The sequence below is a fragment of the Ambystoma mexicanum genome, chromosome 13 (genome assembly GCF_040938575.1).
Source record: "Ambystoma mexicanum isolate Mex_15411 chromosome 13, UKY_AmexF1_1, whole genome shotgun sequence".
In the NCBI taxonomy this organism is placed as follows: domain Eukaryota; kingdom Metazoa; phylum Chordata; class Amphibia; order Caudata; family Ambystomatidae; genus Ambystoma; species Ambystoma mexicanum.
Window position 1 is genome coordinate 788,647,543 of NC_090938.1, and position 26,466 is coordinate 788,674,008.

A 26,466-nucleotide genomic window follows, 5' to 3' on the forward strand; every position below is an offset into this window, starting at 1 on the left:
AAGTGTGATGCTGGGAATGCATCGGAGGGACAGGGCCTCCGTATCCTTGTCCTTTAATGCTTTTTATCATGTGTTCTGTCATGTTTTCCACGCAGGAGTTCATGTGGGACTCCTGGCGGTGCAGCTCTCTCTTTTGGTTTGGTGTACAGACCCATGGGTGGGGGCACAACCCTGTGCCCCTAGTGTATGTTTTTGGGCACCTGTGTGTGGCCCACAGAGCAGGGTATGGGCTGGTGGCAGCTCCATGCTGAATTTGACAGGTGCTCTGAGCATCCTCCATTTTGGGATACCCAGGACCTGCCATTGGAATCAGTTGATTCCTGATAGGAAACAAGATGGCCCCCGTGGCCTCTTGCTTTCTATTGCCCGTTACCTTGTTTTCCCAAAGTCCTGGGAAGCCCTGACTCTGTCCCTTCTGCCTGACCGGCTGTTGGGTGGAAGTTCCATATATGGTGTTCATGTGAAGTCCAGGCCAGACTGGCTGGAGCCTTCCCAGTGACTGTATGTTCTGGGTACACCCTGTGGGTGGGACCTGGGTGAATGGAGTGTGTGACGAATACGCATTCTGTGTTGTGGGTGTCTAGTATCTGGTGGTTGACACAATGACTGAGACAGCTCTGCCCGAAACTGGTATTAATGCAGTGTGGAGTGTTGAATGGCTGGGTACTTGTCCCAGTACACATAACTTGTTGTGAGTGTCTGGAGAGGAGTGAATGGCCTGAATGCACTATGCACCTGATTGGATGCCTGCCTGCATGAATGCCCTTCTGAACAATTGGTTGCCTGAGTGTGACCCAGCAGAATGAATGGGAGATCAACTAGTATATCTGGGGGGCCTCTCACTGCTAGAATTTGTGCTCAGAAGCTGAAGAGTAACTGGAGTGAAACTGAAGCTTAACCTTGACGTACTGCTGGAAGAGAAGAATTGCTGTTGCTCTCCTTCACAATCTGAAAGCTGCTGTGTCTCCAAGAACTGACCTAGAGAGGACCTGGTAAGGTGCCCTCTTCCCGAGCTACGAGGGACCATCGTGCACCAGCTGATCTTTGCCAAAGCTCCCTGGTAGACATACCTACGACAGGCTGCCGACCGGAGATGGGGACTGCCACGGAATCCCAAAGAGAAGCGCCCGGACTGTTGTCCGCCACTGTCGCCGACCGCCGTTGCCGACTGGAGCCGCCGTGCTTCTGTTTGCCTAAGAACTTCATTTGATCCAAGGACGCTCTCGTCTGCATCGCCGTCCGCTTTATCCCGCTGGAGAAGGCCCGACCGTCGACGCGCCGAGGAGCATCTGCCGGTGGGTTTCCCACCACCTAAAGACCACAGAGATGCCGATGACTCAATGCCCCTGCTGGGCCACAGTTCTTCAACATCTCTTTGCGGTCCAGGACTACCGTCACCGAGGTGCCCCGCACGCCTCTTCCTTGCAGGACGCCAACGCTCCATCGTCGACGAGCACCGCTAGGAACGAAGCTGCCACTTCACCGCCGTAGTTCATCCTGTTCTCCGTCGGACGTTCGACGACCCGTGACTCCTGCCTTAAAGGGAGGGCACTCAAGAAGGGCCATCAATTTCCCATCGACGAACGCTACAATTCCAGATACATTGGGGCTGTAGAACTATTGTAGAGGGAAATAAGACTCATAGAACAATATATGGACTGGGCTTGTGATCCATCTTTGCTTTACAGGTTGCCCAGGTGGGAGGGATCTCCACACAGAACTGTGCCTAGTTGGTAGGGGCCAGTATTCTGCCAATTGTTCAACCATCTTGCTTTCCTTCCTCTCTCTACTGCTGGTTTCCTCTTTATTGATCTGTGTGACATTTTGACAGTATAGTTGATGCACTTTAGTGAGATCTGATAATATTTGTGGTACCACTGTAGAACTGTATATATTTACCATTTTCTGAGCACAAAGTGAGTTATTGTGATAGTGTACATAACCTAGAATATTAATTATATAAAGACTGTGTTTTAACTAATACAGTGGGTGGACATTCCTTTGTGGGGGTTTGGGGACTACACTGTACTTAAGAACCAAACTGCATCACCTCCTGAGAAGCTAGGCCTTGATTGCTAGACCATAGCTACCGAATAGAGAATCTTGGCTGGGGTCCTCTGTGCCTCTCCTCTACCATATAGAGAGCAGAAGTACAGACACCCCCCTCCAGTCTTTACCCAAGGATATCCCAAAAAATGAATCAGTCGCTCACGTAAGCGGGCCCGATTCACGGACCGTGAGTCCTTATTAACAACGAAAACCCAGACATTGGACAACAGCAAGATGACATGTGTCCTCACTTATGGATCTGACACCTTCAGGATAAAGAAAATTATTCTTAAACATTGGGACATTGTGAAACTAAACCTACCGGACGAGCCTCACCCTCGTTTTGCCCTGAAGAGAGCATCAAACATAAGGGACAAACTGGTACACTCCAGTTATCAAAAACTGTCATCTAAGACGGGCCTCTGGGATTTACGATCAATAAAAGGCCACTATCCCTACAGTGCATGCTCTGCATGTGCCTTCACAAAGAAAATTCAAGATTTTCGAATTGGTGTGTCGAACAGAAAATTATATCGTGCCTCCTATTCTGTATGAATATATGTATATTCGCCTACGCCAAGCTGCTTATAAGCCATTTGCGAGGAAATCCATGTTGCAAGGTCTTGACCTTAGATCAGTGTAAGCCGCCATTTTAGGTCTATCTGCCATGTTAGGTTCTCCCTCTAGAAGTCACACTGTGTTCTAAGATGGAGGACAATGTCATTCTGAATGTAACATGGCCGTCTTGACCTCTGTGTATAAACTAATGTATAACTTGCCTGTAGGCTACATGTTGGGGTCATGAACTAAGACCTTGTCCTTCGCTGACCTGTGTTTAGAGGATTACTTGCGCCAACGAAGCTAATCCACGAGCATATGTTAGACACAATGCATTCAAATACCGAAATGTGAACACTTGTTTGACTACATTGTATAAAACTGTTTGAGAAGGTTTAACATGAAATCCTAAGATATACTGTTGCCATTTAGGCTTGTTAGTGAATATATTAAAGGTAAACCCTAAATGTACAGATGGATGAACTCGCACAAACCCTAGATCCGTAATGTATTAACTTATATTAACTTGGAAATGGTTTGAACATCATGATTTCGATGGTACGAACAGTGCGACTATTCTAATGTACAGTCCCACTCACTGAGCACACCGAACCGAGCCGGAGTTCGCTGTGTTGTACTGTGGGCCGATAGCTAACTGTTGCTTTGTCCTTTGAAACTGTTCAGTATAAAATAAAGATCTTTTGTATGTTCCTTTGTAACCCGCGTTTGGTGTATTTCCTTTTGGGGTACTGAGCCTCAATTTCTTCTTTTTGTTTTCACAGGTGAGCGCACTTGGACCCTACAAACTCTAACAAACTGTAAGACCAAACAAGCGGTTTACTGTATCGAGTGCCCATACAGACTTAGATACGTGGGACAAACCACTCGAGCTGAACACCGGTCCTGCATCAGGTGCAAAACCACTACGGCACCACTTGTCAACCACTACCTGACAGCAAAACACTCACCCAATGACATCTTGTGGTGGGTGGTAGATGTAGTAAAAAACTCGTCCAACATATTTAGGTGCCTGCTGGAGAAAGAAGCATGGTGGATCTATCGCCTAGAAACCCATACCAAAGGGCTTAATGAGGAATTCATTCCACCACTCGGAGCCTCTAAACCTTTAAACAAGCCAGTCAACGCAGTGGCATCAACATCATCACCATATTACCAGGCCCTTCTTTGGTAACCAAGCTGTAATTGACTCTAAGTATTAATTTCCATGGCACCATTTTGGTCCAAGCAAACTGTCTCTTAATGAACAACAAAAAATATTTCTATTGAGAAAAATATGGTGGGACAACTACAACTCCCAGCTGAGAGTAGTCAAATCATTCACACATTGACATCAGCCTCTCATTTTATGTTGAACAATCCAAACATTAGATCTCATATGGCAATTCGGCTAGTAGCGGCACTCGCCGCACTAACCTGAAACAGTGCAGCTTTTTAGCCCCATGCAACAACATGGATGGCTGCATATACACTACTAAATACACACCTTGTTCAAACCCACTCATAATGGACAAAATGTTTCACCTTTCTTTTTAAAGGCTAGGAGCGGCACTCACCGCTCATATTTGAATTCGTGCAGCCTATCAGTTACATACAGTAACTTGGAAGACTGCATATACACCGAAAAATAGACAGTTTGTCTACACTCACGTGCAATGAAGAAACAGATTTCCTTCTTTTCACAAACTCACTTTTCTCCTAAACAAATGGCGGGCAGCACCGAAACGAAGGAAAAGTGCTTTTATGTAACCTTGGTTACATCGTCACGCAATTTCAGGAAGCAATATGCATACTCAATCAGCGGTAAGCACACGCCCCAAAACAGGCAGTGACCAACCAATTGTAAGGAGGCCACGTCACACCAGAAAGTAGGCACTTCCAGACGCTCCGTCAGAGCTTTGGTGCAAGCTGCCTGATTGCTGCACAGCCCGAGCTACCATGATTATTCACAAAAGGGTGAGCATCGACCCATGCACAAGTATACTCTTTCTCTAGCTTTCAGGCAGATTGCCAACAAGGAGATCGTGCCCCAATATTGAGATCATTGGCGTCCTTATCCCCTGCTTCCCCCCCTTTTTTTGCGAGGGGTTTTCTTAAAGCATTAGAACGGCATAATAATGGTTTCTTTTAACCACGTTTAGGACTACAAATCCTATTGTATCTACCCCAGCCAACCCATGCTATATGTTTTAGTCCATGTCTGCTTACATGTAGCAGCACGGTTAAGCCATCATGATCCCTAAGCCATTTTTCCTCCATTATTGTTCAGGATTCTGTCCTTTGACCTACATTTGTCATTAAATCGATTCGGATTTCCAAAAATTCAAACTAACGTCACAAAAGCAATCTAAATCATGCTTCAACCAAATTCATTCAGGCTGAACCAACACAGCTGCATCCTTGATGTTGGGAAACAAACGGTAAACTATCTTTTTTCAGGCTCAATAATCTATAATCATTCTCAATAGTTTAGATAACTTAAGTGCTTAATGTAATGATTATTTTGTTATTTATTTATTTTTTTGCATTTAGAATATCCAGACTAATGCAAGGTGAAGATTTGACTCTTTTCCAATAAACACGTGCAATGCTTATTCAAATTGCTGGACCACATATGCCAGTAACGACAGGTCTTTGTCTTGGGATAAACTGCCCCTGCTTTTTCTTTGCCAACTAATGTGGTAAGAATCCTCTGTGTCTTCAGGAGTTCTGAACCTAGTAGTCAACGTTCATGCTTACACTAAATTTAGAACATCAACCTTTGCAGTTAAATACAGCCAGTACGCAATCTCTGTAAAAACTTTTTCTTTTCTTTCTGTGTTTGCCTCCCTCACAGGGATTGTCCCCCTAAAAAAACGGGCCCGAGGGAGGCATATTTTTGAAATTCAAGCCCCACAGGTGGTCTCGCAGAAACATAACAGAGGTCAACAGCCAAGAAAAACCATCTTGTTTTTGATGAACTTGAAATACAGTATCTTTCGACCCCGGAGCCAACTACTAATTGTTGTCTTCCACGTAGGCAAACCTGATTTAGTAATTGAAGCTTTGAATATTCTGGCAAACCTGATTTAGTAATTGAAGCTTTGAATATTCTGGCAAACCTGATTTAGCAATTGAGACTTTGAATATTCAATCTGTAAAAACAATTTTACAAACTGCTTTTTTTGTTCTATTGTCTTGTGTTGTCCAAATATGTAATGTTTTTGCTTATACAGGTTGCTTTAGAGAAACTTCTTTCTTAAACTACAATAACTCTTTTTGGGGGGATTTTACTGTCCTACACTCAGTTTTGTTTTGAACTTTCATCAGCAGCCTACTGCTTTCAAATTATTTGTATTATATTTTTTTAACAAAAGTTTTCCTTTTTCACTCTTTTTGTCACCATGAAATAAAAAATGTTAAGATTTTCTCTTTCCTCTCCTCCATTTCGCCTGACTGTTCACTTTAACTGTAAAGGCACTAACATAACAGAGATATCTAACGATACTCAACACAAAAACTAATTGAATTTATTTCACCAATTGGGCAAAATAATATTTTTGTCAGCAGTCTTTTGGAAACCAAACGTATGTATAACCTATAAAGAAGCACCATATGGCCTCGAGAACCCACCAATTTAGCCTTGATAAAGACTCTGAGAGGTCGAAACACGTGTCGGCTGACCACCTATATCATCTGAATAAATATCACCAAACCCACTGAAAGCCAGAATCTGAATAGCATTTATTGGAGCGCAGCCTATCCAGGCTCAACTACCCTCAAGTCAATACACAAGGTGTGGGCAACACCTCCTCCTCCTGTGACCACATCAGAATTACCCCAGTGCTGCGCAAGTTGAATCAAAGTGTAGTGCCCAACCCTTTATATACACCATTGGCTGCAGGCGGAGTTTGGCCCTGCCGGGATTTGAACCTGCATCAGCAGGCTCTGCACGGATGTCAAAGCGAGCGGTCTACTACATTGCGAGTCGCTAGCATTCGCGCCATCTCCTGACTCCTCTCAGCACCTTTCCACATGCCATCCACATGCCTGAACACATGGGTTGCTTCACTACTGTAGCCCGGCCAGCCCTGCTAAGCCTTTTTTGGCCAAATGCACACACGCATCATAATCATGCCCCAGGACCTCAGTCCTCTGAGGGTGTTCCCATTAACAGCGCATTGAGACTATAATAATGGTAAAAAGGAGCTATACAAATGATAAGTACAATTCAATACAATTAGTGTGGTGTCTTTGTGTATGCAATAACACTAAGACTACCTTCACCTACGCACTCACTCCACACTGCACTTGATGCCTCTTACCATGGGACCTGACTGCACAACTTAGGCTTTTTATTTTTATTTGTGTGTAACTTTTGCCAGCCCAGAAGTTGTGTATTTTCTGGGGTTTTTGTGTGCAGTGCGAGTACATCACAAGCCACTGTTTCTGTGCCTGACTCACATGATGCACATGTGGTGCTGCCTTGAGAAGGCTTTATCGAGGTGGGACCTAAGTCCTGGCATTCTCATCCATCGGCAAGGCTCCATGGCCCGCATTACAAGTGAGCCGGTCCGGAATCAAGGTGACCGGCAACTTTTCTGGACCGACTCACTCCGAGTGTGCCATAGGGGCTGTGAACTACCGGCAGGCTTATGCCCCTGCCGGCAGATAATTCACGGAAGCACCGCCACCGTTAGCTTCAGTGTTCCCATTCCCATGGAGTTCTATGGGGCTCCCCAGGAATGGGGACTTACCATTACTCCACTGCCCATAACATCCTGGTATCACCGGCATATCAGATGGCGGAAACGGTAAACTGAGGTTTCCAGTAGGCCGCTGGTAATGAAGGCCCATGTCTTCCTAAGACATCTAGTGCCAGGAGGCCATTTTTGACAATAAAGCGCTCTACACGTTCAGTAACATAACCTCAGTGTCCGGATCCCATAACACGCTGCAGGGTAGTGACTAGACAAGACAGTGCCCAGAGGGAAACACTAGAGTTTACCCCCAAACCACACGCCCGCCCCAGGGATCTAAAATCGTTGCATAGTAAACAAAAGCGGATTTTATTAACATACAAATAATAAGCAGACACAGCAAAGTAGACAATGTTGCAAACTTTCATAATCTCGTGTACACCTTCATTATCTAAATCACACTCACATCTTGGGGGCCGGGGGGTCCTTGTACCCAGTCTACCCAGGACTCCAGAATGCAGGCACTCTAGAATGTTGGGGTTCTCTGAATGCTGCCCAGGAGAAGGCTGCATGGACTCAGGGCGGGGGGGGGGGGGATTCCTGAATACCACCTCTGGGGTTGCTTTCCTTGGCCCCCAGAATCCTACAACTCCCTCTCCAGGACCCCCTGACCATGACTCTGTCACTTACCAGGGCTTGCTGGGAACCGCATGATAAACACCACAAGCATGGCCTTGTTCAGCTGATGCCCGCCACACTTGTCGTTTTGCATGCTAATAAGGAGTGTGGGTTGTTGTGTGTGGTGTGTCTAGTGGGTGTTGTTTGTGGTGTGTGTGTTGTATGTGTTTTGTTTGCGTGTGTTGTGTGTGCGTTGCCTTTGTGTGTGTCTTGTGTTTGTGGTGTGTGTGTGTGTGTGTGTGTGTGCGTGTGTCTTGTGTGTGTATCTTGAACAGTCTTGAGATAACATATAAACATCTAAAGGGTCTTACCCAGGATCTGGATACAGTCTGAAAACAAAAGGAAAACAAATACTGCATTACACATGTCAGGTGGAACAGCACCCTGGGAGAGGGCCATTAACAGAGAAGTCATTAACATTAACATTTCACAAGATGAACACAATCAGCCAAAACAGGAGATACATTAACAATTCTGAAGCAATAATCAAAATGAGAACTGAGATGCACTGTTTTATGACAGGACCGCCACTCTGCAAAGAATGAATACGGGAAGGGAACCACAGGAAAGTAAAAGGTTTTTATTCATCATACTCCCGAATCCCTTTCTCCCTTTCGCTCCTCCCCTTCCTCCTCTTTTCCCCTGCGCCTCCGTTGCCTATCTCCCCTCCCCCTTTTAAAGCGACCCTGCTCTTGTGAGGACACATCTCCCCACGCATGTTGTTAGGTCAGATTTCTTCATCCAGTGGGTGTGGTCTCTTGATGTGTTTTTGCCTCTGGATTTTGTTCCTCTCTTCTCATCAGTCCGTTCTTTTATCTGTTGTTTCCAGTGCTCGAAGTGGGCCGGAGCGGTCGGGAGCGGTGCTCCTCTACTTCTTTTAATTAAGAAAAAAAGAAACCGTTCCGGAATGGTTTCGTTTTAAAATAAAAGTGTAGGAAGAAGTTGAAACTTTCACTTTCAGTGCACTGCAGTGAGCGTTCCCCTAAACTGCACAAGCATGTTTTCTGGGGTTTGTATTGTGCGTGGTGATGGGGTTTGTGGGGAGTGGTGCATGCAGGCCAGTAGGAAACATAGTTCCACTACTTCTTTCTATGCCTCTTCTCCATAGCTCATCCTCTGTGCTGTCAGCGCCCTTTTCAATCGAGTCAGGCGTGTTCTTGGCTGGTACTTGATCAGGACTTCATGGGGGGTGTCCGTGGCTTCATGGGGGGTGTCCGTGATTTCATGGGGGGTGTCCGTGGCTTCATGGGGGGTGTTTAGGTAGTGTTGTAGCATGCAGCACAAAGCGTGTTGGTTTAGTGTTTTTTCGATGGCAGCTTATTGTAGTGCTCTTCTGACAGATGACATGAACCGTTCTGCCATGCCGTTTACTTCTGGCCACAACCGCGTTACCTTCTGGTGCCGGAACCCCATGTGAGCGGCGAAACCCTGAAAGTCATGTCCATTGAATGGTGGACCATTGTCAGGTTTTACGGTCTTTAGGCTGCTCCATTGAATGAACATTTCATCCAGTATTCTGGCTACATGGGAGAATGCCGTTGATGGTGAGTTTTTAATCAGTGGGTATCGCGAGTACTCATCTATCACCACTAAGAGTTATCTGCCTTTCGGACAGGGGTCAATAGAGATGCAGGGCCACCCTCGTCCATGGATCCTCTGGGATTTGTGTGAATGTCAATGGGAGTGGAGAATCCGCTGCACACTGGCACGCTACACATTGTTGCACCTTTTGTTCCACCATCTCATCCATCTGTGAAAACCCCACTTGGTTGCGCAGCAGCCTCTTGGTGTTTGCTATGCCTCGGTGTCCCTCATGGGCTATATGTAACAGCACTTTCCTCAGCAACACTGGTGTAGAGGAGCAGTTACATGCCTCTGCAGGAAATCCCGCCCCCTGCCTCCTATATGGGGGAAGTCTAAGATCGTGCCGCGTTTGACACCAGCAGTTGTGCCAATACTGCAGCGTATATTCGAAAGAAGATACCCATTAAGACAACGCTATGGAATGCATCCCTGAAGAGATGATAATCTGAGGTAGGAACTCCCTGAAGGAATATGAAATGGAGCAAAGAGAGAAGCTAGTAATGTCACAAGAGACATGTGTGACGTCCCGAGATATTGGCTGAAGAGGATGCATGGATCCTATAGAAAATAATGACGAAGTAAGTAATCGAGTGAACTTTAAATACGAAAAGGAAGATTACACGTGCACGAAGTGCTGCAGAGAATCAACCGTTCAATAATTGTACAGACGTTGAAACGCAAGGTAGACTAAGTCATCATAGAAGCTGGCTATATGTAGTGAATAGAATGCAGGCAAAGCCACCACTGTTTAGAAGCTGGACATCGGTATCATACATTTTAGTAAGCCAGGACCCATGAAGAAGAAAGGGAGAATTGTGTTGCAGCAAGAATAAGCTGAAATCCTGGAGCTGCATAGCGAGGCTTTTTGGCCTGGTATCAGAACTGAAGCAGAACTGAAGCAGTCAATGTCGGCTATCTATTCTTGAAAGGAGTGAACGTGCGAAGGATGAATCGTCTCTCTTGTTAAGGTGCAGGGAAAGAACACCAAGAGTGACAAGTTTTATTAATTTAAGACATTAAAAACCTGCAAAAATGGGCCAAATCGTAGTCTCCTGTCATGTGAGCCAAGGATAAAAATAATGTCAAACTTGAAGTCCTAGAACAACTATAGTGAGTGTTTGCACTTCCATGTATTCCCAGAGACCAGGAAGTGCAAGGCCAAGTCCAAAGACAATCTTCATGGCAGAAGGCTTGGGTGATGGGAGATGTTGGGCTAATTGGGTGGAGAGACAGAGTCAGGCCCACCTCTTTGCACCTGGGTCTGGGCTTGCGTGCTTAACTGAACCGAATGTTCCAGACATGGCACAAGCGTGCCAATCAATTGTAGAAGTCCGTATAATGAAGGACCTTATAGTTTGAAGACCAATTGAAAACCGTGTACTTAATGATTTTAAGATGAGATGTTTTAGAGGTAGGCATATATTGTCCACCTGACAGTGGGCAGCCAATAACAATCCTAGTTCCTATGTAATGTATACTTAGATGTTCCCTTTAAGCCTATCACAATCCCTAGTAGGGTTTCATTATTTGCCACGTAGTGTGACATCACCTCTTACATATTTTTAGTATAAAGTCTATGTTTTGTTAAAAGATCGCTGAGAGAATTTGAGCGAAGGTCCGTTGTAACTCCCTGTTTTAGATCATTGATAATAAAACAGTACTTTGCCATCTTCCTGAGTTGGTTCTGTTATTTGGACTCAGAGTTATTCTGCGAACCCATGCATTGCATGCACGTTACTAAAGGGCCCTAAGCTCATCGGTGCCACTAATCTGTTCCTCTCAGTAGCTACCTTGGTGTGTGACTGCCAGCTCCTTGTGTATCTTTGCTAAACGTTCCACCTGCTGTCTATGTCTATTGGTTTCTAGATGTCGCAGTAGGAACTTCTTGTAGTTTCTCCACTTGATTTCTTACTTCATGATTACAGCAAGACAGATGTTTGGATTACCTTCCGATTCCTTACTGAATGCCAGCATGGTAATAGCCAGCGAACGTCTGCCAATCGCAAAGTGGCAGAAGTGTTTGCATGTCCAAAAAGCCTCCAGACTTTCTTTTTTGGCCTGGGAGTATGCTGCTTTGGTGTCCGATACTGATCTGCTTGCATATGCGACAACGTGTCTCACAGCTGCCTCTTTAGATTCACTCTGTGCCAGCATGGCACCTAACCCTACTGGCCTGGGGTCCACTGTTATTTTTGCGTGCTACCCTGTGTCGAAATATGCCGGGTCTCTAGCCACTGTAAGAGCTTTTTGGACCTTGGTGAACGCATCTTGGCACGGTTGGCTCCAGAGGAATGTACTGTCTTTCATGGTGGCATATATATTGTGCACAGTAGCCCGCCATCCCCAGAAAGGAGCTGACGTCACTCACTGTGCTCGGAGGAGGCAGAGAGTTGAGTCCCTGGATTTTCTCCGGGTCGGGGTCCCTCCTTTTGTCCAAGAAAATTTGACCAAAGAACCTTAAATCGTGTTTGTTGATTTCGCATTTGTTTTCGTTAAGCATCAGGCCTGCCTCTTGCAGGATAACGCATACTCTCATGAGTGTCTGATCATGTTCTTCTTGTGCGATCCCGAAAACAAGGATATAGTTTTAACTGGCAGTAGAAGGTGTCTGATGGTTTCCAGGAATATCTTGCCCGCTGACAATATGCCAAAATTCAATTGTTTATATCTGTAAAGACCGTCCTACGTGGAGAAAGCAAGGATCGGTTGGAATGAAGGATGTAGGACCAGCTGGTATCCCTGATTTAGGCCAAGCTTTGCAAATTGCACCTCCTTGTTTAATTTGACAAACATATCCTCAATGTTTGGCCCCGGGTCTCTCTCTCTCTCTCTCTCTCTCTCTCTCTGGATAGCAACATTGGGAATGTGCGTGTCCACGCACAATCGAATCTGCCCATTGTCTTTGGAAATGAAGGTAGGGGGGACACCCATGGAATCGGGCCTTCAGCCCTCTCGGTAATGTCATCCTGGAGTAATAAACATATTTCTTCAGAAACCTTTTGTTGTAGATGGAACCCTATTCGGCGTAGGTGTTGAGGGACTGGTGTGATTTCTTTGTTGATGTGTAATTTGACACTTGTATCTTTGAATATATTTGGGAATTTCTTGACTAGGTTGGTGCTTGGACACAGGAATGATGGCCATCGAACAGCACCACCTCCAAAGCCTCATAGTAGATGTTGGTTAGGTTCAATGCTTTCACCGTTTTATAGCTGTGAAGGCATTAAACCACGTGGGGGCTTCCCAGGACCACCAGTGTGGCCAGAAAGGTCATTCCCTCTGTGACGGGAAAGACATGTGGTTCCCAGCTGGAATACCTCTGCTGTGGATTTCTCAAGTGCCATGTTGTCATTATGCATGTATATTCACTGTCATCCATAATGTTGACCGTGGCTCCTGTGTCCAGAAGGAAGTGTTGGAACTGTATTCTTATTTTGAGCAGAACAATCATTTTCCACCTCTTCACTGAGAAGGCACACATATTAACGTGAGTAGTATTCATCCGTCCCTTCTTGAACCTTATCACCTGCAATTTGCCTGTATTCAAGTGCCCTGATGACTCTTTGGAGAGGGCCAGCAATATTCACGCGTTGGCTCGGGGCTCCTTGTATGGCATATTGAGGGGCCTGGGGTTGTCGAGTTTCCGGAAAAGGGATAACTTCTCTGCACACAGATCTGAAGCGGTTGCCCCTCCCACAGTTGGAGCATTGCTGCCTGATGGCTAGACAGGGGCCTCTGTGAGGGAATGCAAGGTTACATCTGTAGCACGTCGTGGAGGTTTGTAGTCTCGACATCGGTGGCCTGGCTGTCAGTTGTTGTACCAGTGGGCGTCATCCGAGTTCAACAGCTGCTATGGTTTCTCCTTTCTTTGGTGCTTCGATCGCCGCTGCTTTCACATCCACATGTTCGTATATCCTTGCCAGCTCTATTATTTCATCTAATAGAAGTGCTTTTATTAGTAAGTGCAGAAAGAGAACGATGTGCACCGATCTATGATCCGCAGGCAGACGGCTTCTTCATTAAAAAAATGTGCAAATTGGCAGTATGTCACCTTGTTTTGCAGCCTGATGACAAACATATCTATTGTGCCTTGTGGGGGCTGCTGGCACTGACTGAATGCATATATTTCGTAATCTCAATTGGGTTGAGTGGCGGGTTTCTATTTAGTGCTGCGACCGTCAGTTCATGTGATGTCATGTCCTGCTCCAGCGATGTTTTGAGCATTGGCTTGATTTCCTTTCCCACCAGGTTCGTGAAGATGTCGAGTAGGGCTGGTCATTTGTCATCTCCACTGGCTTTTATGAAATCCCCCAAATCTTCGAGCCATTCTTCCCAGCAAGTCCCTCTGTCCTGTTGTGGTTGGAGTTCGAATGGTAGCGGTTTGTGTAGGAATGATGTTCTGGAAGCGAGTGTCAGTAGGGCGTGCCCCACGGCCTCATGGTTCTGTTCCATTTAGGTGGCATAGAACTACTGTCTAGGAAGCTGGAGTCCTGGCTGGAGTCCGTGGAGGAGTGGTGCAAGCTCTGGTTGGCTCCCACTATGGAGCAGTACTGGTTATATGGGATGCAGGAGTCCCGGATGTGGTGAGAAATGAAATGGTGTGTGTCCCGTCCCCTTGAGATTAATGAATTAACTTTGTATTCAGTTTTTTTTTTTTTTAATGCCCATGGTAGGCCTGGAGACTGGAGGATGCTGGAGTGTGGAACGGGCACTCACGGGCCTGTAAACTGGAGGATGTTGGAGGCGGGATGACCCCGCTGTGTTCGCCGTGAGCTGGGATCACTGTGGTAGGGGTGGCGGTCATCGGTTCGTCATGCCGGGACACCCCTGGAGTTTGGGGGTGTAGGTGCGGACCGGCACTTAGAAACCACTGGCTGGTATTAAGCGCGCTATAAATGAACAATGAAAATCAAATGGTGACCGAGAGAGGGAGAACGGAGGTAGGGTGAGGAGGGACAGAAACGGACAAAGGGGGGTTTTTGTCCAACAGATTATGTCCCCACATGTTATAAAGTAACAGTGATGCGGTATACCTATTACCTTTGCTCACCTCGTTTTCTCTGACCTCGAAACACAGGCAATTTCTGCACAAAACTATTACAGAAGGGATAACTACTGTCTGAATATACTACTCCTTAATTACAGATAATATCCTGGCAAGTTTTTCACAAAATTATTACAAAAAGGGATCACTACTGTCTGGGTATGTTACTCCTTAATTCCAGATGGTGTCCTGATATTCTCTATCTATATACATTAACATCTTGCATGCATGTAATAATGTAATCAATGTTATCAAAAGGTAATTGCTTTCATTTTATCACTTAACTAGATGTGAAATCTAACCATAGACAAAAAAATATTTCTCGTTATTTAATAGAAAACGTAAAACAATCTTTTGTACATGAGCCTCAGTAACATTTTACAACATTTTTTTTCTTAGAACGGGCTCAACTTTAGATACATAACATATTACAGTCAAATCGACAGCATCTGAATGAATCATGCACCATAGAAAGCAATAATAATTGAGAACAAATGAAATAAAAGCAAAAGAAGCTGAAAAGTTAAAAGAAACAAACAAATGAAAGGGAAGAACTTTCCATTTGAACAAAAGCTCTGAGTATCACAGGAATTAAATTCTTCTCCTATGTCAAAAAGATATTATGAGGTTACTCAGTTACCACCCTAATTTTAGTTATAGAAGTCCACAAATGTACATTCCAAGGGTGCCCAAAAAGGAAAGAATCCAATTATTGTTCCTTGTAGGGTTTAAGGGTAAATGGCTAGTGTCAACTTAGTTCGTATATTCACACTTGCCAACCGCTTCTTACAGTGCTGCTCAGGTCTATGTATATAGGGTCTGGCCTGACTAGTATAGGCACAGAAACCACCGCTGTAGGCTGAAAGAGGTCAGTCAGGTGTGGTCAAATACGTTTCGGCGTTAAGATCTAAACAGAAAACGCCTTCCTCAGGACCAAAGGCCAAATGTGTAAGAAATTAACCCCTAGGGAAAGAAACAAAAAGGAGGGGGATTTAGAGGTAAAAAGCCACCCAATGATGGCCGGAAGATGACTAAAAACATTCCAATTCCCATCCCAAGGTTATTACAAATGAATAACTAAAAAGTGACAAAATGTGAACAAATAGTCAATGCGACGGCTGAGAATAGAAAGGATGAGCAAGAATAGACACCCAAAACCAGTGTATCGTAAAGCGCCATTCTCTAAAGAATCGTGCTCAAGGTGAGTAGAAGAGTGTGTGGCCCATAATTCAAAGAAGAGTGAATAAATATGTAGATAATTAATTGTAAAGAGAGGCCACATCAGAGATTCGGCAGAGAGACAACTCCCCTATGGAGACAAAATTGCCTGGGTAAAATAGGACCTAAGGAGCTAGGAAAGTTGGATGATAGAAGAACAACAAGCCTGAGTAATACACCCAATTCCAAGAGGGATACTTTACCTCAAATCGGGTAGTGAGAGAATTGCTGGAACCAAATCCCAGCAGTCCCGAATTGAAATATTGTGGTGTTGACTCACTGGAAGACACCAGAGTGCAATATACCAAATGTAGTATGTGCACACTCCTCATGCCTAAAAAAAGACAAAAATCAAACCCCAATGTATGTATCTTCCTCTAGTCTCCTAAAATCCTCCAAAGTGTCCATGTAGTTATCACAGCCCGGAATCGGTAGCGCAACCCATGTCAAGTGGGGTGCGCTGTATTTTGAATGGTGTTTGTTAAGGATCATAGAGTTGTGTAACGTGCGGCTGGATGTCCACGTTACTGCCGTGATTCAAGACTGGTAGCACAATCCATGTTTGAGGAAGTGCGCCATTCTTGTCGTGGTGGCCGAAAGAGGGAATTACACCCTACAAGAAATTCATCCTCTAAATTCGAGTGGACCAATAATTCAAATGGAGGTGTAATTGGCATCTAGGGCTATTAAGGATGTAAACCATGTTATGTATGCCTAGATATAATGAAGCTAATGTACCTCAGAGGCTACTCTTTGCGCTGAGCAGTCGTATTGCAGAGCAAAAGATAGGGAATATCACTTAAAATAGACCTGGCCTAGTGTCATGATAGTTATTGCCCTGTGGGGTCAATGCAGTTCATGAGCTGACTAATAGCTCAACAGGGCTGAAAGGGGTAGTCTCTGCCAATGCCTGCATAGTAGAAGTAGAACTAGAACAGGAAGAGGGTTAAATAAAAATGGCAAATAGCCTCTAACAATCAGGGAAACATGCTAGACATTTGAATAAATGTCAGTCAGCCAATCTGGTGTGCTTCAGTAATGCGGCCAATAGGCCATCTGGTCAATGAAGCTTGAGACGGCGCTAGAGTGGCCACGTTGAAACAGATAAAGTTCCGGAGCCTCTAGACAGTGAACTAGAGAAATAGTGACTGGACCCTGAGTCGGTGTGGTGTAACGGAGCTAGAGTCCGAGCTAACTCCCAGCATAAAAAGGCTAGATTTTAAAGGGGCCCAAGGTCAATATAGGAATTGGTGGGAGAGAATTTCTTCGTTGAGTCCTCTCTGTTTGTGAAGGGTTCGCAGACGATGGATCCATCTGGATTCTTTGTCATTCAATGCTCTCTTTGGGTTGGAACTATTTTTCACAATATCCAACACCCACCATTGAATATCATCAGGGGTATGGGCAAAGGCAACTTAGTGAGACACCATTGGCGCTTGGTAGTTCTTGCATTTAATCCTAGATCGATGTTCATTGATCCTTATGTGAACTGGTCTTGTGGTCTGACCCACATATCTCAGTCCACATGGACATTGGATGCAATAGATTGCATTAGCTGTTTTACAATTAGATAAGAAACGTATGTCCCATATTTTCTCCTGAATTTTGAAATTGGAAATGTTCTTAGTGTATTTACAGGCCTGGCAGTTTCCACAAGGGAAATGGCCCACCAGTGGTCTAAGAGTTCTATGACTTGTATTGGGCTTGCCGTGGCTAGTTGAATGCACCAATTTGTCTCTCAGGGGGGTTTAGGAATAGCGTTAGAGGAGTAGGGAGGCCGGAAGGAAAGAGGTAAGGCGGGAGATGCAGTAGAGAGAGAGTGGGAGAGAGAACAGCACACTGCAAGAGAAAGTGCTTACCAGACTGCAATGAGAGGGAGAGGGGGGTTGCTCTTACCCACTGCTGGACACCACACTGACAGGGAAGGAGGCACATGCACTGCAGCGATGTTGCTAGGGGGGGTGCTGAGGGGGCTGTAGCCCTGGGTCTTTTGGGTGTAGCTGCAGATAGAAGCTCAGGGGGTTACAACGAAAAGGCTAGCTAGCCCTGAGTCCCGACAGTCCCGGCATTAGTGTAGCCCCAGATCTTTTCCAGACCTCGCAACACCCCAGAGATAGAGGGGGGAAGGTGAGTAGGCAGCGTGGGAAGTTAGAGAAAGAGAGGAAGAGGGGTGAAAGAGACACAGGGAAAGAGAGGGAGTAAACTAGAGTACACTGGCAGAGAGAGAGAGAGCATGCACCAGACTGCACAAAGAGCTAGCGGGAGAAAACAGACTGAGCGCTTCATAACCTACCTCTTCCCCAGTGAGGGAAAGTAAGAGAGAGACACTGAGAGATGGAGACAGCACCGGGGACCGAGTTTGCACACAAATATCACTGGGTGCAGCATGTGTATATGACTCATGAATGCACCGCTTCGATGTTGAACTAAATGAACCTGTCTTATGTTTGTGCATAATACACGCTGGAGGCGATGATGGTGGTGAGGAACGTGATATATGGGTTACCAGCAATCCCCTACCTGAGTTCTTAACAAAATAGGGTAATGCCAGCCTGGCATAGACAGACAGGGAATGGGGAAGCAAACACTGGATGGCAGCAACGCCGGCCGGAATGTACATTAATGAAGACTGTGCTCCAAGAAGAACCGAGTTGACCCTTGATGAGAAATCAGCACAGCCTTTAGTGACAGCTTTGCACAAGACAGCACTGGAATAGAGTGTCCAGCAGGGGTACCAAGCAGTGTTTTCTCACCTGTACTTTACAGCGCAATATGTAATTTACAACAGAAAATTACCACTCAATGCTTTTTCCTCAAACCTCCATAGATAAGATTAGGAACCTGTTTCTACTTTATTTAAGTGTGACCAGCTATTACATTCATGACTTAAAAAGTGAACTAATGTGTCTCTGCGGCAGATTGTCTTGGTGACGGAGTGAGTTGCAGCCCGGAGGAGCTTCAGTGCAGCACATGGGTTTAAAACCCCCAGCCCGCGCGAAGCGTGCAAAGCGACTGCTGAGTCTGAGCAGTTTTCGGCAGATACTGGTGGAGAAGGTGTTGGTGAGCTTTCTAGCTCCTTTCTGATGGCAGGATATTCTTGAACTTTTTTTCTTCGCAAATATGTCTATTTAGCAAGGGGCTGCCTGTGTTGACTGTTTTAATGAATGCTCCCAAAACAAAAAACCAGGAAACAAATGATAGCCCTGAACTCACTGAACTTGAAGTAGCACCCCAAGGAACGAATCTCGAGAGCGACACAGAGACTGTTCCAACTTTGTTTACGCTTACTGATGACAGCAAAGTCGCTTGGATGTTTGCTTCTACTCCAAATTCCCCACTAATACACCGAATTAAATTTGAACCCACAGTTCAGGCGGCTCACACAAAAATGCAGGCTTCTTTGGCAATAAGACCAATGTTGTTGATGATGCGGGAAACTAGTTGTATGACCCGGTCCATGCTTTATTATCTGCAAGCATGGGCATTCTTAAGAAGATTACTGATGCAGAGCTTATCGATCAATGTGAGAAGATTGATCCAGTGCAGGGGATTGAGAAGACTACAAGTGCAAATATAAATCTAGCCAATGTGCCTAATCATCCTCATCCGTTGGCCCTCTGGTATCTGTCAATGAGGTTTTAAATGAGATACCAAATGAGGTTCTTTCCCTTCCTCTCCCTCCTCCTCTTTTGGTAGATAACATAGGAGTGATTGATTCGATGGAATCTGTTGCCTTTTCTGATCAACAATCACAACCAGATATTGTGGCCGGAACACTTTGCCTGATGTACCTTTATCATTTGTCTTGAATGACTCTGAAGCAAGTCTGCAGACCAACAACTCCCCTTCCTTGGGAGCAACAACAATATCAGCTCTAAATCTGGTACTGTCCTCTTTTGTCAAATTGTACAATAACACAAACACTTCGCTTCACGAAGAGCGATCAAGGAGTTTTCATTCAAATGCTAAGTTAGCCTTTAGTGAGGGTTTTATCGTTGGACAAAAAGCCAACCCTGCTAATTGCATGAAAGTACCCGATGTCCCGGTGGGGTCGAAATCGCCTCCTTGTGGAGAAAAGTCACTAATTCTGGGTGATGATGAAGGAAAAAGAGACTGGGAAACAAATCCCCAATTGCCTGCAATGGCCCCTGGAGTGAGTGAAGAGGGTAGAGATATGTGCAAAGATCAATGGTTTCAGTGCCAGCTGTGGATCTAGCAGCTCCAGAGGTGGACGATGTTCCTACTAATTACTTCATCTTCTATCCGAGGAGAACAAGATAGACACAAAAGGTGTGACTAACGAATACAGACACATCAAGAGGCCATTGTGGAAATGACATGAGACATTTGCCACCTGTAGACCAAGAGGAGTTGGGTCTGCCGGACGATAATGTTATTGACGAGAAACCAACTTCTATTGGGAATTTTAATCCCAGTAATCCTCTAGTAGGCAAGCCAGCTCTTGCTACTCAGCGACTTGCAAGGACCTTGTCAATTCCTTTTATGGCGAGAGAAGAGATAAGGCCACTGACACTCCAGAACTTGGAATCTGGAACGCAAAAGGGGAAGAGTAAACCCCTTTGCAGTATGCATTGTTTAATCCTGGAGAAACATCTGATAGAGCAAGAGCCTATCATTTTGAACAGAGCGAATGTCATGTGGATATTGAGGAGTATTCCATCGCTTTGCTCTCTCAGCTCGCAGGATATACCCTATGTAGAATTTTGGAATGATTTCTGTCTGGATACAGTGATCCTTCGTTTTGTATCCAAATTGGTCATGGAAGAGGGTCTTGCAGCAGTAGATCATATTCGAACAAGGGGCTATGACCTCTCGTAATTCATTCCTAAAAAAAGTGCCCTTGCAAGTTATAGCAGACCCTGAGCCAAAGCAATCTAACGGCTGCTCTATGTTTGTTCTTACATTACAGATGAAATGCTTTAGAGACAGTGGTATGAGGAGGCAAATTGCCAACATTGCTGTACATTTATTGAACGGGGAAGAAACTGAAAATTGGAGTTGGCTATCCCACCATTCAAGTTCGGCCTCGTTGCCACAATAACAAACAACTGAGCCACTGAGCAAAGCAATTTGAATTATTTCATGGAACTGCAGAGGCTTTGCTCACCTTTTCCAAAAAGACTGTGTTGATTTATGTGCGGGTGATATTTTCTTTTTCCAGGAATCAAGGTTACAAAAAGCAACTATTGTAGATGGTTTCTCATTTGTGCTTTCACTAGCGCTTAAGGGTGCAACAGGCCGCCCTTCTTCAGGGATATTAATAGGGATTCATAATGATTTGGATGTTCAAGCTTCAACATTTGCACAGCCTAATGCATTTAAACAAGCAATTGAGCTGTTATGGAATACTTTGGTCTATCCAACAATACAGTCCTCTTTGATGTTGAATGTATGTTGGAACCCTACTGTGATTTCTCAAACTGAATTTTGTGATGCAATAGAGCACATCATCTCTGATTGGCAATCTTGAAAATGATCTAATTTAACGAAATTAAATGAAACCATATCTTCTCTGAAACTTGACAAACATTTAATAACGGAATACTGGTTCACAGATAATTGTACAGCCTATTTCCATTTGCTAGTACCAGACTCTTATCACATGAAATGGCATAACAGAGTTAATCAAAGAGGGGGCGGGTGGCCATCTTGACTAAATCCTTGTTAGAAGTTACCAATTTCCATTCCTCTCACTGGGACGCTACATCTCAGATTCTAGCCTGGATTTACCATCCATCCCTCAATGAGGCTCGCCATCTACTACTTTGCTATAGACCCCCTGGTTCGGCCTTTTTGTTTATAGATGCCCTAGAGGCCTACCTGGGACTAGAGGCCCTTCAGTATGGAAATCTGATTATTTTGGGCGACTTAAACATCTGGTACAATGATCCGGAAGAAGCTGACTGTAAACATCTATTTGATGGTTTACAGATTCACGATCTTCATCTTCTTTCAAACTTACGTACACACATGGGGCGAGGGGCATTGCCTGGACCCCGTGATCTATCGAGGCTCGAGTTTAGGCGAACTTGCAAAAACTCCCATGAGTTGGTCAGAACCCTTCATGGTACATTTTCAACTATCAAGTCTTCCTCGATCTCAGTTACAAAACACCCCCATTAAGGAGCAACTGCGCTGTCGCAACAGGGATCTTGACTGGGTCTCTAGCACTGACCTTTTGCAGGATCTATCTCATATGCAATCCACCACTGACTGCACTGAATACTGCTTCAAAAGGATGTCATGCCTGCAAAATAATTGCAATCGCATCGCACCTCTAAAAATCATTAAAAAAAATAGAAGGAACAATAACCAGTGGTATGATCAAAATTTGAAAAGCCTGAAATGACAATATAGGAAAAAGGAAAAAACGTGGCTGAAATCTAGAGATGAAACTAACCGTCTGGCAGTTAAACTAGATTTGGAGATTTATAAACAAGAGATCATGCTCGCCAAATCCTCATCCTTGCAAATACAAATTGAACTAGCTGAAAATAGACCTAAAGCATTGTTTCTTGCTATTACGAATGTTAGTATCCTGGCGGCATTAACTCAAGGTTATCAGCATCATTTACGATGGCCAGGAAACGATTAAAACCATCACACATAGCATGAATGCCTGTCCTATTGACATTAACGCCAGTGCAGGGACAACTGACTCTTTACATCTGCCCAAGCCATGCCCTAAATTCACCTTTTCTCCCGTTGGGAGTAAGGAAATCATTGGCCTTTTCGGGAAATTTAAACCTACCAATTTAGGATATGATACGATTCCAGCCTATCTGGCCAAACAGCATGCTACTGCAATTAACGTATCTATACAAACAATGGTTAATGCCTCACTATATCAGGGCTGCATTCCCCAAGACCTAAAGAAATTATTTCTCACACCACTGCTCAAAAACCAACATTAGACCATAAAGCTCTTTCCAATTACCGTCCAATAGCCGGGTCTGTTATGGCCTGTTAAGGTTGTAGAGAAAATTGTGACAAGCCAATTGCAGAACTATGTGGATGAACATGGGATTCTCGAGTGTTTCCAGTCGGGCTTCAGACCGGGCCATGGTACGTAGACAGCTCTTGTGACAGTCTGGGATCACTTGCTGGACCTGTCAGCGGCCTTCGCCACAGTTGACTTTGAGACTCTCATTGCAAGGCTGTCCTCAGTTTTACAGGTTTCAGACAAAGCTTTAAAATGGTTTGCGTCATTTTTGACCGACCGCACCCAGCAGGTGAAAATGGGAGCGTATCTTTCCAATGCTATACCTGTGAAAAGCGGGGTACCGCAAGGGTCCTCATTCTCTCCACTGCTGTTCAATATTTACTTCCGGGCACTGCTGAATATTTTCTATGAATCTGGTCTGTCGTACTACTCAAATGCAGTCGACGCCCAAATCTATGTGCATCTCAAGCAACCACGGGAAGCAATAGACCTAGTTTTGTCCTGTGCCAATAAGATCAAAAGCTGGATGCTGGAGAATAAGCTCCAGCGGAACCCATCGAAGGCAGAGGTCATTGTTTGGCCTCATGAGATTGGTAAGAAACACTGTACAAAGCACTCCTTGCACCTCACTATTTGGTGTTCCCACCATATATTTAGATGTAGTGAAGAACTTGGGCTGCATTTGGCAGTCAAGTATGGATTGCAACTCTCAGGTTAGTCGAACGGTCAAATCAGTATACTATCAACTGAGACATATAAAAGCTGTTATCTCACTCATTGCCGAGAAGGACCAGCCAATGGTAGTAAGCATACTTACCAATGCTAGGCTGGACTATTGCAATGGCCTTTTTATGGGGGCTCACAAATTTCAAATTAAAAGACTGCAGGTTACCGAAAATTCCGCCATTAGGCTAATTTTCTCAATACCCAGAAGAATAGCTATTCCTCAATACCAGAGGAATCGCCATTGGCTCCCAGTTCTGCAAATGTGCTTTGCTTGGTATTCAAATGTATTCATGGGATGGAACCTGCCTACTTGAATACAAAAATTCAGCTGTACGGTCCACAACGACATCTGCGTTCAAAAGACCAGCACCCTTTGCAGGTTCCATCAGTGAGAACAACTACATGGGGCGAGAGGCAGTTCTCCTCCTTTGGCCCTCAAGCCTGGAATTCTCTCCCATTAGACCTTCGAAGCACTGAATCTCAGACTGTTTTTAGGAAACAGCTAAAAACCTATCTCTTCCTGTAAATATCCCCCACTCACTACGACAGATTCTGAGCTAGACCCATGCAGTATCGATTAAATCAGCTTTCACATCTGCGCCTAGATGTAGTTTTGCCTCGTCCCCTCGGGGTACGCGCACCATAAATAGTCTAATCTAATTGCATCTGATTATGTGAAGATATGAATGCCTCTTTGTTCCATCTAAGGGTGCAAGCTGCGATTATCTCTCGACCAAGGCCGGGACTGAAAGAGGATGCTCCTTGGGGTCACTTATTGATGCTTGGGGATTCTGCCAACTAAATGGTAATATTTTTGGAGATTCCCCGGCTAAATGCAACTGGTCAAGAGTTTCGCAAAGTAGTACGTTGGACGGTATTAAGTTTGAATGTGTTTTCTTAATTTCTCAAAATTAAAAAAAAAAGATTTAGAAAGACCGCTCAGAGATCGCTCTGAGCAGTCTTTCTGAATCAAACTGTCATGCCTCTGCCAACCACAAGCGCGCGCAGGGGCTGACAGGTGCAGCCAGCCGACATATGTCACTGTTAGTTAGGTATGTGTTTTTGGTTTGTAATTTGTGTGTGTGTGTTTGTGAGTGGAGAACTGGGAGCGGGTAAATATGGGTTTGTGTGACTGTGTGGGAGTGGAGGGGGACTGTGTTTGGCAGGGAAAGAGATGGTGGGGGATTTAAGGAAGGGAGTTCGGGGGAGAATCCCTTGATTTCATAGTATCCTGCCATTTTGGGGGCGTGTGATAGCCTTCCAGAGGTTGGGAGAGGGGATTTAAAATGTCATTTTTTGTGTTTGCCCCTTTAAAATGTGGGAAAATCTTATAGAACCACGTTGGAATACAGGTTGGACTATTTCTTAGTGTCTGAAGAAATGTTCTTTAATGTGAAATCTTTAACTATTAAGACCGTCTCTGTAAGTGATCATTTCCCGCATACAAGACTGTTCCTACGCGGCAAACGATGAAATGCAGTATCCATGTGACTTGCTATCAACCAAGGGAGTAACCGTCTCGCTTACAACTCGCACATCACAAGGATTTTTAATAAGGCTAATAACTCATTCCTTTCTAGGGTTGATTTGCACATTATTTGAAAAAGTCCTCATATCTGGTGATCTGCAGGGAGATGGTGAAGATATTGGGCATTCCACGTAAACCACAGTTGGTACATGATCATAATTATGCTCCGGAGGATCGCCTTCAGAAAAGAGAGATGCGAAGGAAACTTGGAGATGTATAAATTGATGATATCATAAACCGCAGGGCTGTTAGAAATCAATATAACAATTGGAGGCGCCAATATAAATTTACTTTACTCAATAACGATGCGCAGAGAATGTTACATACCCTGGCATCTAAAAACATCGGGGACTTTTGGAACTTAATACATTTGAATGCTCAGTTTTAGACATTAGCCCAAGCGAACCCTATTGCAGAGAAGTGGATTGGGCACTTTCAGAATATTTATTCCTGTTCTAAGGCAGAGAGAACTGTGCTGTCTATTCCAGCTGCCGAGGAATGGATCCTTTCTACGGATCTTTCTTAGTTAATTCATTTAATCTCTAGACAATATTACTCACAAGCACCTGGGCCAGCTGGTCTATTCAATCTTGTACCAAAGGTAAATATTACTTTGTGGACCAATATGCTTTAAATAGTTTTTAATAATGTTTTGGTGTCCAGAAGGTTCCCACATTCCTGGCTTTGCTCTATAATTGTTCCCATTTTTAAAAAGAGGTCCCGATCAACTCTGGCAAATTACCGTCCGATTGTCCTGTTGGATGTCCTTCCTTAAATGTTTGCATCCATGCTGCAGAGTGATCTGCTTGCTTGAGCCAAGACGTCCAACAAAAGTTCATATTTTTCAAATCGGTTTCATCAAAGGAACCAGTACTGTGAATGGTGTTATCTTTAATTTATTTAAGGAAGAAGCAGCTGAGGAGGCTAAACCAATATATATTGCCTTCATAGACCTTTCAGTGCCATTCAACAGCATTAAAAGAAATCGACTATGGCACACATTTTATTATGGGGCTGTCTTTTTGGACTTTTAAACGTGATCAAAAATCTCAATAATATTACTGACATTTGAGTAAGATTGAATAGACAAGGATGCTTAACTGCCCCCATTCAAACCTGCTGCAGCCTCAAACAAGGCCGTGTGTTAGCGACCCTCCTTTTCAGTTTATTTATTTCAGATATTGCTCTTGCATTTAGTTCTAGTCGTTCCCCACCCCCCAATTTTGGCATCAGGACCCATGAATCGCCTCTTGTACGCTGATGATTTGGTGTTGGTGGATTACACACCGATTGGTCCCCAACTTCTGGCGCGGAAGCTCTACATTGAGACGAATGAGTTGACAATAAACACTCACAAAACAAAAGTTTTTATCTTCCAACCGGGTAGGAAAAAGATGTATCCCAATTAAAAATGTTAAAT

At 44.5% G+C, this 26,466-nt stretch overlaps 1 protein-coding gene across 3 annotated transcripts in view; it reads right to left on the minus strand.

The window, feature by feature from the left end:
* The window catches only part of LOC138521974 (decapping and exoribonuclease protein-like), a 203,387-nt gene that overhangs the window by 11,973 nt on the left and 164,948 nt on the right, over positions 1-26,466 (minus strand). For all 3 annotated transcript variants that reach the window (XM_069635167.1, XM_069635165.1, XM_069635166.1), the window contains exon 6: positions 8,294-8,311. In XM_069635167.1, the coding sequence (XP_069491268.1) occupies positions 8,294-8,311 (18 nt within the window). The remainder of the gene's footprint in view (positions 1-8,293; positions 8,312-26,466) is intronic.